General features: G+C 29.1%; 1 protein-coding gene across 2 annotated transcripts; it reads right to left on the bottom strand.

Annotated features, from left to right (window-relative positions):
* Positions 1-488: 488 nt before the first annotated feature.
* On the bottom strand, positions 489-2411 carry LOC122589269 (protein ASYMMETRIC LEAVES 2). 2 transcript variants are annotated; one of them, XM_043761537.1, is made up of 2 exons: positions 2175-2411; positions 489-1381 (listed from the first exon to the last, which is right to left on the bottom strand). In XM_043761537.1, exon 2 carries the CDS (start codon positions 1316-1318, stop codon positions 647-649), a length of 672 nt encoding a protein of 223 aa, XP_043617472.1. In that variant the 5' UTR covers positions 1319-1381; positions 2175-2411; the 3' UTR covers positions 489-646. The 2 variants fall into 2 exon arrangements, with proteins under 2 accessions (XP_043617472.1, XP_043617474.1); XM_043761539.1 differs by lacking the exon at positions 2175-2411 and adding an exon at positions 1532-1650.
* Between the last annotated feature and the right edge of the window lie 11016 nt (positions 2412-13427).

Below are 13427 nucleotides of genomic sequence, written 5' to 3'. Positions count from 1 at the left end.
CGCCAGGTAAACCCGATTATTGAGACATTAATCTTTGTTATGCTTTAAAAGACTCACAATGAGTCAAACACATTTTCTTACTCGAATAACTACTGCATGAAATTACAATTCATTTACAGCACATTTATATCAAATATATGATGAATTTGACAAAAAAGAAATTAATGGTATCAATAAATTTGACCATCCTATTTCTGTAAAACAAGAAAATAGACTATAGAGGTAATCATTACACCTAGTTTTCATCACAAAAGATGGCAGTTTTGGGGAGACAAAACAAAATAATATACAGCATTTCATACTACACAAGTTTGATTATGTAAAATAGAAACAACTAAAACAAACAAAACACTATTTGTACATGGACCCATCTCCTGGTCTCTATCTATTCATTTTGTGGCAAATAATTTTGCAAATAATAACAATATTATCAAATTTTAGCAAAAACAAAACTTATAGTATAATTAATTATAATCATATAGTTTCAAGTATAAATAAAATTATGATATAGCATCTCAAGTAATATGTAGTATCATTACAATGAAGCAAGAATCAGATTAGAAACACTAGAAATGAGGTTGTTTTTGGCAATATATATATATATCTCCAAAGATAATTATATATGGATGTGATTACCTTTGAAACCCTAAGGATCAATTGTTGTTGGCCCATCATCCGTTCCGGCGCCTCGAGTTTGTTGGAATTGCGGGTGTTGGCCAATACCTCCGGTGGATATATTCATAGCAAGAACACCGGCTGAAGTGTCGTAACTATTGTTGACATCAAAAGCCCTAACGACAGAAGTTTGTTGATCCCTAGTTGTGAAAAAGGGTGGGTGGTGGTGGTATAGATGGTCTCGAGTGACCCCACCACCACAACAGGAAATCAAGTTGTTTCCTAGGGTTTGGTGGTGGGTTGCTGCCGCAGCTGCTGCGGCGGCAGCTATAAGTTCTTGAGCGGCAGTACCGCTCAAGTTATGGTTCTGGTACTTGGAAAGTTCGGATTTTGCATATGTAAGATCCATTTGAAGCTGGCGGAGTTGGTGTTGGAGGAGGGAGATGACACCAACACAACCATATACCGGATCCCGGAGACGCATGTCCGCTTCGTATGCAAGCGAGTTCACGGCGTCTTCACGTTGGTGAGGATGGAGTTCATTCAGAAGCTTTGTCACGTTGCTAGCTCCAAACACTTTGTGAACATTAGCAAATTTTTGAGGCTGGTCTGGTGGGAAATAAGGTGCAAAAACACATTCTGGTTGGCATTTTCGCCTTAAAAACTTGCAGGCTGCACATGGCGAATTTGAAGATGATGCCATTATTTATTTTCACAATTATTCTTGCACCAGTTGTGTTCTTGTAATAATTAATAGATATATTTCCTGCAACAAAATTTGTACAACATTATAATCAAAGTTACTAAATTCACAAAAAATAATTAGAAAACTTAAAAAATAAAACTTGATAAAAACTATTTCAAAATGAAACTCATAAGTTTTTTACTAGCTTGTGATCAAGTAGATTACACAAACCTAGATCTGATACTGATAACCCTTTTGCTCACCGATGACTACGGTGATTATTTTAGATCCGGTTTTCGTATCTGGTAACCTTTTTTAATATCTCTTAACAAACAAGTTAACTCTGACGAACGGAGTTAACTCGTTCAGAGAAAAGAACTAGTAAAATGGAAGAAAAAAGTGTGGAATTATATATATATATTATGATGAAGCTAGAGGGTGATTTGGAAATAGCTGAATATTGATGAAGAGAAGCCAATTAATTAAGAAGATTGGATCTCGTGAAAGTGAGGAGAAGTTGTTGTTTCAAGACGAGGGTTTTGAGGGCTTAGATTTGTAAAATGCTTCTTGGGATAACAATCATTGATGACTTTTTTGCACATTGAATTATTTATAACTATAGTTTTTTTGAAACTACATTACAAAACTTTATGAAATGAGAAAAAGACACTTAGTTACATCAATTGTGACTAAACAAAGGATAGAAATTTTGGTTGTACAAGTTAACAAAACATTTTTAAAATTCTAGTGAACTCAAAAGATCCACTAGATGGAATGTTGATACATCATTGACTACATTATTAAATGGTAATAATCATACTATATACATTGAAAAAAATTATTAAGCATATATAAAGTGAAAGTATAATATAACCTGAATTCTATATACTCTTCTTGGAGTTAGGAGTTGGGAGCAAAGAAGGAAGGAAAGATATGATGATGGCCTCGATCTCTTCGGTCAAACCCCTTTTTTTCTCTCTTTTATTCTCTTTCTCTCACTCTCACTTACAATCACACAAACAAACTCCTTTTTTTATTCTTCTATAAATAAACTTTAAAGAGAAAACAGTGTGTGAAGTAAGAGATGAATTGAAGAAAAATTTGGACCTCAAATCTTTCTAACCAAAAAGACAAAAAAGAAAGTTACAAAAAGGTTTTGATGAGTGGCTGGTCAGCTTAGCTTTTTATTTTTTCTTCTTGAACTTGAGAGACAGAATGGACTTAAAATAATCTTATGAAATGTCTATCTAAGCTATAGCTAGCTATCATAGCTACTACCTGTTCACTGTAGTGTCAGCTAGCCCTTACTACTGTTGTGTTCTTTCAAGTGTAAGTGTTTATTGGTAGCTTTCTTGGTGAATAAAGGATGGATATAATTAATGGGTTTTTTTTAGGGTTGTCAAGAAAAAGGAAAGTTTCAAGTCTTTCTTTGTGGTGAATAAATTATAAAGTGGATATATGTAATTAAAGAGGTTTCAAGAAACAAGAAAGTTTGAAATCTTTCTTGGTGAATAAAGGAAGATATAACTAATTAATGGGGTCTTTTTAGGGTTTTCAAATAATTGAGATACGGAGTATATATGAAAAGGAGAAAAATTAGAAAGGATATTTTACTACTATATTTGTGTTTCTAAGATTAAAAAGTTAAGGTTTTGATAAACGAAACTCTTAAGACTTTCATTAAAGTGCATTAAATAGTTGTATACTTAGCATAAAATTCAAAGGTTGAACTTATAATATGGAAAATACATATTTTTTATGCACGTTAAATGCAGCCTTTAAGGTTGCATTTAACATTTTCCAAAAAGTTATTATTAAGTTATTATTAGTAATTATTCGGGGTTGATACAAGTTAAAAAGAAATGGGAATGTGAATATGCAAAAAAAGTATGGATAATGAGTTTGTATAAGTTGTTCTTTGCATTTATACGTTGTCATTAACAAATGCAGCGTATAAAAACTTATATTAATAAGGCTGTGGCTAGTAAAATCTTACTAAATAATAACTTTAAAAAAATGGATAAGACTTTTGCTTAGTGAATAATGCAAAATTGTAATGATATATTTAATTAACTATATGTTTCTAAATAATTAATAATTGTAATATTCAACTAGTCAATCTAGCTTACATTCATCACTTTTATATTATATGAATTATCCTAAACATATATTTTCATATTTTAAAAAAGTTATGCATTATCATTTAACTAAATATACGATAACTTGTGACACGTAAATGTATAATCTATGGGAAATCATATGAACTGCAGCTGTTTGGAAAATCCGAACTATAGCTTTTACATTGGTGGGTGGGGGGTTGTTGATTATTTATTGGAAAATGATTGATCCTTCCAAAACTTTAGCCTAATAATCCTCCTAATATCACAACATTTTGACATGTGTAATCTACTCATTATCTTTCATACATCACCCCCTTGATTTTTCCATGTGGTTTAATCATATAATTAGGAGGATAATTAGGTTGATCTATTAGGAGGATTTATCATTACTCTTATTTATTTCATCACATAGGGAAAATTCAGAAGATGTAAGGTAACAATATTGTACAGTTCATATCATTTTCCCATAATCTATTGAATGAAAAAAGTTCTATGTTAAACTAATCTATGTTTTAAAAAAATAAAATGCACCAAGTTTATCTCTAGAAAATGGCTGAAATAAATATATAATAATGTTAGAAAGATTATGTGAAGAAAATAGAAAAATGTAAAAAGGCAATCTTTAGGCCTTCATGTAATCGGTTTTTAAGGGTAAAAAAGTGCAGGATTTAAAGAAGCATATAAAGATGGTGTCAACAGAAGGGAGACTGTGAGAGAGAGAGAGATCCCCCATGAGCCGAGCCTAAGGAAACGCGGAGAAAGCGAGCCTATTTGATCCTACCCTATTGTCCTTTCTTTCTAGCTTACTTGTTTCTTCAAATAAATACATACTTTTTTTTAATATTAAATGAACATATACTAGTTAAATAAATACAGTATGTTTTTATAGTTTTAAACCAATGACCATTTGAATGGTTGAGATCTAATATTTAGATTTGAGGATTTTATATCATGAGTTAGAACATATGCAATTCGATCAAAATCATTTTAATATAACTAGACACTATATATACCTATGCGATACGACGGCAATGATGGTATCTTTGACGGTGATAGTAAACGGCGGCGATGGCAATATGGTGTTGAATTAATGTAAATTTAATTGATGTAAAAATAATTAATATAATTATTTAAGCATTGAAGGATCTACGTTATAAATTATATTATTAAGAGTATAGTTATAAGTATATCAGGTAAATTTAAATTAATAAATAAAAAAGTGAAATAATATAGTTATTTCGAAGTCTAAATTGCTTAAACAAAAAACAAATAGTTTGTTTTATATAAGATTAAAGATATTAGTTTAACCTTTTGTGATAAAAGAAGAACATGGTTCATTTGCATTATTTCATTTAACTATCATCATTGAATTCAAAAAATAAAATTATAATAAAAGACAAAGTCAAAAAATAAACTAAATCTTTTTTAAAATAAAAAAAATCTTTTTAACATATCTTTTAAGTTTTTTTAAAGGTGTTAATTACTCACGAATATCGGGAGGTTTAACATATTTTATCTTAACTAGGCTTGTGTTAGATAGCATATTACTAGATCCTTAGCTTAAACTCTTCAATAAAAAACGCTTATATAGATCTGAGCAAGAAGTTCACTCAGACCCAATTGAACCTATATATATATATATATATATATATGGAAAATGATCCGTACTGCAGACTTTACCTAAGCTTAGATACTGTCACATTAAAAAAAGTTACATATTAAACCTTTGAGTTTAATAAACATACATAACCCCCCTCTGAATTTTACATAAATTCCCCCTGAATTTTACATAATCACCCCCTACTTTACCTAAGATAGGTACTGCATGCTTTACCTAACATTTCCCCATATATATGCCTATCCCCAAGTATGGATTATTGGACTTTATCAAGTGTAGTATTGATCTTGTTGTTTAAAAAAATTACTCGTATTACAAGAGTATTTTTAAGGGTAAGTTCTCTAGTTCAATTTTTAAAGAAAAGGAGAAGAAAATAAGAGAGATGAATGGAAGAGAAGGGGTAGATTTTTCATCCTTCCCAATCATCCCAAAAATGGGATGAAAGTTTCTTGGCTAAAATCTATTGTATTCTCCTTCTAAATCTTTTCCTTTCTTTTCTCTTCTTCTCTTAAATAAAACTTAAGAACATAACTATTTTTAAAATCCTTCACAATCTTTTTAATTTCTTCCAACAAAAAACTCGAGAACTTACCTAAGAGATTATATACATTATCCACTTTAATTAAAATAAAAAAACTCAACTACTAATTTAATAACATTAAAAATCTTAGATGTTATGAAGTGTTATATATGGATGGGTTTTAACCGACCCATCAAACCCAAGAAGAAGTCTTTTCACAAAATATTTGGGGTCTTGCGGTACGGTGTACTTGCATAATATTCTGAGGGGTAGTGAATGAATGTGTGTTGTCTAATTGTGACAAGACCTTTCCTATTCCTTTCTTCTCTAATATACTACTACTAGAAATCTATAATAGACAAAAGACCATTTTGTTATGTTTTGCCCCCACCCCTCATTATTTCTTATCTCCCTTTCACGCACATTAATGAAATAATACATGTATTTAAACACACATATATGTGATTTTGTAGATCGTATTGTAAGTTTGAAGGTTTTAGGAACAATAATCATATACAGTCAACTATAACAATAATGATATCTAATTCGGTCAAAGACAGAGTATAAATAGATAACTACCTAAGTAGACTGTTTTAAAACTTCCAATAAAAGTATGTGACAAGCTGACAATATATATGTCTCTATGGTTCTATACAAGTATTATATAAAAACTCTATGAAATAATTAGTGTAAAAATTTATAGTTTGTCATGCAAAGTTCTCTTTGAAATGCAAAACTATAAATTTGTAATTGCTTCACTCCAAAATCATAAAATTAATTTTCACTCCATGATTGTTTTTATATTATATATAAGAGAAATGGCTATTTTCCTAGGGTGTGGTGCCCTTCTACATTTAAGTCATTTGTCGCCAATGTTGCTACCCCTTGATGGTCAATATACTCAATACATAGTCAATTAATGTCATGGTTTACCATTGCTTTTCTTTTTATTAATGAATATGATGATCCATCTAATCACATTCACTAACCTATGATATCACCTGTGATCTATTCTCTCAAGCCAAATCATCTAGCCATGTCTCGAGTGCACGCTTATTTTATAAACCCACGGACTAGTTATAAGTTACTGTATACGCTTCTTAGTTTATTCAGCCGTACAACAACTTCTCTGTTCTTATTTTACTCAACTCACGCTTAGTTAAGTTGATTAAGGTGCATAAATATAGCAACGGAAATCTTGGGTAAACGTTTTTTGCACGATGTTGTGTTCTGTATTTCGGGTCAACCGGATGTCGATAAATGAAACTAATTCTAAAATTTCGAAATACTTTTCTAGCAATAAATTATTACACTAATCAACTTCACACTTTTATTCATTACCGTACTTGTTAATTGTTACTTGTCACCAATCTCATTTACAAATTAAGGAAAGACCACCTTAATATAGTGAATGTCCAAGTCAAAAATTCCAAAGCATATAGAAGCCGTAGAGAGGCCCAACGTATAACATTAGCCCAAATCGTAGTGTAAAATCAAATCATCCAAAACCAAATGCGAGTCCGTTCACTATTTGGTACTTAGTATATTAGCTAGTTTTTTGTTTAAATAAAAAAAACTATAAAAAAAAATCTTTTTTTTACTTTTATATTTCAGTGCAATTTTGATTCGTTCAATAATGAATATTTTTTAAAATGGGATATTCATCACAACTCTAATCTTGTATTCTTATGTCTTAATGAAATCAGTAATCTCACTTTTGTAGAATTATAAGGCGCTAATATGAAATTTTAGTGTAGTTCGAACTCCTCTCACAATATTTTTTCCAAATGGTAATATTTATCAATCACATATTTATACTACTATATAAAAATTATACTCCAATATTGAAAAGTTAAGATTTTTGAAACATGCAAATTACCATTTTCCCCTTAATGAATTAACTTACATAATTATTCAATTATCTTCTAAAATATATTCACGTTTTTAAATCAAATATCTTTATGTCAAATACATACACCACTTGACGCAACTGCCGCCACCAACGGTCGTCGCTGCTGTCCCATCCGTCGATGCCACCACATCACTGTCACTGTCATCACTACCGCATTGCGCGGATAATTTGTTCGTAATTCTTATATAATCATACTTCGAACTACATATGTTCACTGATAACTAAAGACAAGAAGTTTTACATCAATACATATTGACATTTAATAGTAGTAAATTATTTTTGAATATTTTTATTAATAATAATATAGATGGTATAGATATACTCCGTAATTATTAAATTTATAAAGTGCAATCATCAAAATACTATCTACCCTGATTTTTGGCAGATAGTCGGGCTTAATCAATTTGATTATTTGAACATTATAATCTACAAAGATATTGGTTTTTTTCTTTTTATTTTTAAAGATTTTGGAGTGAACTAGCTAGAAGTTTCATGCGATTCAACAGTGTTTGAAAAGAATTTTTTTTTTTGATTTGAAACTGTAAAAATTCCGAACTGGTTTTGGGTTTTCATTATTTGATTATACATTAAAAAAAATCATTAGGGAAACTTTTTCTTTGACAAACAAATGAATATCTATACCATCTATATTATAAATTTATATTATAATTTATTTTTAAAGATTTAGGTGTGAACTAGCTTGAAGTTTCATACGATTCAACAGTGTTTGAAATTTTTTTTTTTTTTTTATTTGAAACTGCAAAATTTCAGAACTGTTTTGGGTTTTCATTATTTGATTATACATTAAAAAAAAATCATTAGGAAAACGTTTTCTTTGACAAACAAATGAATATCTATACTATCTCTATCTCTATTACATTATAAAATATTTGTTCCTTCTAAATTTTTTCAACTTTCAACTTTTCAATTACTCATTATTCTTCATCTCCTCAAATCTTAACCACTCATTTTTTTTTCTTCTCTATAAATCATTTTACTACTCTAAATCATTATCTTTTATTTCAAAAACCTTACATCGAAAAATTAGGACAGGTACGAGGGCTTCAAGAGAAAAGAGTATGAACCGATTGGTTACTTATCAAAGCTCTTTCCCTCTCTCATTCCACTTTCGGTGGCAACAACTCTTCGAAGAAAGACAATAAAAATTATATGTGTGTTCTTAAAACTTCATGTTCTTTCATTAGAGAGGTTATTCAATATACTTTCGACAAATTTTTAAGTCCGAAGGCGGAGCCCGTACGGCTAAGGCATTTAAATATCACACTCTATGACTACCCCACCATCTCACCGCCACAAAGCGCGGGTACTTTCTCTCGTACTATAAAGCATATTTTCTCTAAATTTTCAACATTGAACTTAAATTTTTAATATTGATTTTAAGTACTTCCCCAAAATGTTCTTCATATCTATTCTATATTTACCTAAAAAACTATAATATCATTTCTCTCTCCTCAAATCTCAACCAATCATTTTTTTTTCTCTCATCCATAAATAATTTATTCTTCCAATTCATTCAAAATCTTTTATCTCAAAAACCGTACATTGATAAATTATAAAAATTATATGGGTGTTCTTAAAACTTCATGCTCTTTCATTAGAGATGTCATTCGATATACTTTCAACGAATTTTTTAATCTGAGAACGGAGCCCGTACGGCTAAGGCATTTGACTATCATACTCTATAAAATATCAACTCCTATTACCTATCACACTTTATGACATATCATACCCTATAAGGCTATAACCTAGGTATCACCTCCACCATCTCGTTATATAAGATTTTAAAAAAGTACATAATGGAAAAACAAAAAAGAATAAAAGAAAAATAGGATTAAAAGATAAGAGCGACATGCAAAATTTAAAGGTTGTTGGTCAAAACCATCTATCTACCTATCTATTAAAGGAACCCATATTTTTTTTTCCAATCACCTAAATGCAATTCAGCCTATAAACTTAACTTATAAATTTAACTTTTATTTACAAATAGCTCCTTCTTATTTATTTTCAGATCCCTCTAAATCTTAAACATATTCAAAATCCATTTGCTGACATAAAATTATAACTCCATATTCTACATTCAAAATCATGTTAATTGTCTCACATGCATATGAATCATGTTATTCAACCTCCTCATATTTGAGAACAATTATAAACATTTGTAGCGGATGATTACTTTTGAATCAAAAATCTAAAATTGGTGGAGGTGCATTCAAGACCTATTGTTAGTGTTTTGCATAATAAAATTGAATCTTTGAATTTTTAATATCTGCTATTAGTAATTTAGTATTACTTTTTTTTATTTAACTTTATTTTAATGCAATGAAATTGATGTAGTTGAAATTCAATATGTCTGCTTCCATCTTCCCTTTGATTCATATAGACAATTTTTTAAGCAAAAACTTTATGGAACCGTATGTTAACACGGGACCAAAATCTAGTAAGCTACAAAATCTGAAGCCTCAAAACTCTCAAAGTCTCAAACCACCATAAACGGCATAAACAAGATATTATTGGTTAATTAAGCTGCCAATAAAATTTACTTTTTAAAATTCAATCATTTAATAGTAACAGATTTAGTTATTTGGGCTGTTATGTTAAAAAAGTGGGCCGTCCCAAGTATTTTTTTTTTTTACACATATACGTTACTAGTGCTCAGCCCGTCCAATAGACAAGTACTCTCAAAATATATTAATCAAAGCTAAAAAGTTATAATTGAAGTATATTAAATAGATACTGAATAAATTTTAAATACCTAAAAATAAAACATAAAATCTTTGACTCTATATGAAGAGACACACTATTACTTAACCTCACAACATCCTTAGCTATAAAACCATGATAAAAGAACTCAACATTTGTCAAGGAATGAATAATGATAAGTTTTGACATAAAAGCATACTACAATTTAGTTATCACACATTTCTAACACTCAATAAATATCCATAGAAAACAGTTGTGTGACTAAAAAAAAAAAAGAGAGATGCACAACTTAGACGATTTAAAAATCACACGGTAATAGTATGATTCGAGTAACCATCAATATGACCAATATCACAATTTAATCAATACAAAAACTAAAGAAGAAACATATAAAAATTAACTCCATATAAATATTGATTACAGTTTACCTCTTTTTTTCCAACTTTAATTAAATAAATAATTTATAGTTTGTTATATCTAAACTTATTACAAACACAAACAAAAAGAGAAACAAAAAATATACAGTATATAATTTGACAAATACATACCAATTCATTAACAAAGACCATCTCAAACGTTTTGATTTGATTAACATGTGTTGGCTTAAGATTTTCAAGATGAACTAATGTGATCTTATTTTTTGTTGTTGAAGAAGAAGTCATAATGAATTTATAATGGACAACAAACTAAATTAAAAGAGATAATAATAACAATAACATAAGAATTCAATGTTAAATAATAATAATAATAATAATAATAATTAAATATGAACAAAGTATTATTTTAAAATTGGGTTAAAGTGTAAATTAGTGATGGAAAACCAAAAGGTGTAAATTAATTATTTTAGATTGGGGTTAAAGTGTAAATTGGTGATGGAAACCAAAAAATGTAAATTAATTTAGATTAATATTAAAAAAAATTAGATGATTAATAAGGAGGAAGGATTGGCTCTAGAAGGGAGATTAGGGGTGCCAAGTGTACCCCCAACCCCCTCTTTTAGTTATATTATTAGTCCTAATACCCGTACAATGTACGGTAGCTATATAGATTGTATCATAAAGAAAACTCAAATATGTATCATACATGATTCGTGAGTGTAAAATAAATTGTGGTTAAGGTAATTGATGATCGAAGCTAAAGTAATATACAGTAATGATAGATATAATTAGTTAGAACTTTGGATTAACCTTTAATTTTTAAAAGCACATCAAAATCGGAACTTATAAGCATAGTGGATGTATGATGACAAATAGCCTTGTGATTTCGGATCGTAAACTTGAATTTTTGAAGTCTTCATAATAATAAGAGTTGAATAATTGAGAAAAGAAAAAAAGACAATTTATTAATGAGAAAACGATTAATCAAATAAGGTTATAATGTCTTTTGTATTAATAAAGCCAAGAGTTAAAGTTTAATTTTAAATCTAATAGGGAAATTGAATTTATATACAATTAAAAACTAATTTGAATTTATATACCACTAAAAAAAGCTAATTTAACAAAATCAATAAATTAAAAGGACACGTGTCAATCAAGGATTACGACACGTGTCGTTTTAATAATATGTCAATACTATTTTAGTTTATTGATAGATAGATATTTTTTGTGAGCAGCTTATTGTGATTGTGACCCCATTTTGATAGACACGTAAGACATAACGCATTCCAACGGTTAAAAAAAAAAGTTACTCGTTACTTAAACAGTTAAAATCAAGTCAGTCGTTATGAACAGTTAAGAGTAAAAAGTTTTTCTGAATTTGTAATATCATAAGTCATAATAGGTGAAAATAAATATTTTCTGAATTTGTATATTATGAATAAAAGTCATAGGTGATAAGGGATAACTGATAACAGATTAGTGATATATAGTTTGGGCCGATCCATGCATCCTCAATAAATAAATAAAAAATAAAAAAATTTGATAATATATACTAGATTTTAGACCCAAGTCAAATATATGGATTTTACAACATTATTAATATATAAATTAGTATATGGAATAAAAAAAAATACTTATACGTTAACATGTAAAAATATACTAATTTTTTTTTGAGATATTCAAATATAAATATTGAATGCTAAATCATATCAAGGTTGGAAGTTGCAGCAGATTTTCTTTTATACAAACTCTTCCAAAAAAATAATATCTTAACCTTGATTACACAATTTACCGAGTTTTCATTGATATCTTGCAAAAAAAGAAAAGTAATTTTGTTTTCGTTAGCTATGGTTCTTAAGAACAATAAAAGCATTAGTTGGTTCGTGAGCTTTCAATGATTTCGTGTGTTATGATTTTATTTGTAGCTAGGGTTCCATTTACATAAGAAGAACTTGTATATCCTAAATATAATTTAATACCAATTACTAATAACAACCCAACAATAATTATCTTAATTATAGTCACCTTCAACATAAAATAAAATACAAAACCTGAAAGAATACAGGTGTAGTGATCTGATAATGTACATTTTATCTACATTGAAAAGTTTGAACAGTATAATGTTACTATTAATTAGGTTATGATTTTGCTAACCAATAATCCTGATAAATGCCACTAAAGATTTGTTAAATTTTAACTAGTGATGTATACAGGCGAGTGGGAGGTTACCCAAATGTAAAAAGTTGGCATTGTAATCCCAATCAGATAAAGCAACATCAATAATGCAAAATTTTGCCAAAACATGTTAAATTTTTGGAGGTGGTTGCGGAAAACATATAAAATTTCTTTCTAATGTTCAATCTAATTTAAGCTTAGAAAATTGGGGGTCCGAGACAAAAAAAAAGATTTGAGATCCATCATGCCGCAAGCACACAAGTTGCATGCAATGCCATCCGTGAGCATTTGCAATTTTGCATTAAGTCCATCTCCATAGCCAATAAACTATGGGAGGTGATATTTGTAGTTTCGTATCATTGTTTTTTATTGATATATCAAAATGTATAAGTTTTATAGCTGATTATAGAAGCCATTATTGTATAAATATGATAAATCAATTAAAACAAGTGGTATTAATATCATCTTCTCAGAGCCGACCTTGCTAGTGGGCTGGATAGACAGAAAAAGTCAAGGAGGCAGCAAGATACAAGTCTATACATACATGTATAGGCTCAATTTTATTTTCAATAGATTTTAGAGTTTAAGCCCACTATAAGAAAGAAATAGTTATACTTTCCGTTCTTTTGTCTCATTTTCATTCTTTTACAAGTACTAATTTACCTACGGTCGTTTTCGAAATTT

Source organism: Erigeron canadensis, chromosome 2 (genome assembly GCF_010389155.1).
Source record: "Erigeron canadensis isolate Cc75 chromosome 2, C_canadensis_v1, whole genome shotgun sequence".
NCBI lineage: Eukaryota > Viridiplantae > Streptophyta > Magnoliopsida > Asterales > Asteraceae > Erigeron > Erigeron canadensis.
This window is presented reverse-complemented; position numbering and strand designations above follow the sequence as displayed.

What these genes read in the sequence shown, in the direction of transcription:
- LOC122589269 (XM_043761537.1), bottom strand. Translation starts at nt 1,318, where the DNA reads ATGGCATCATCTTCAAATTCGCCATGTGCAGCCTGCAAGTTTTTAAGG.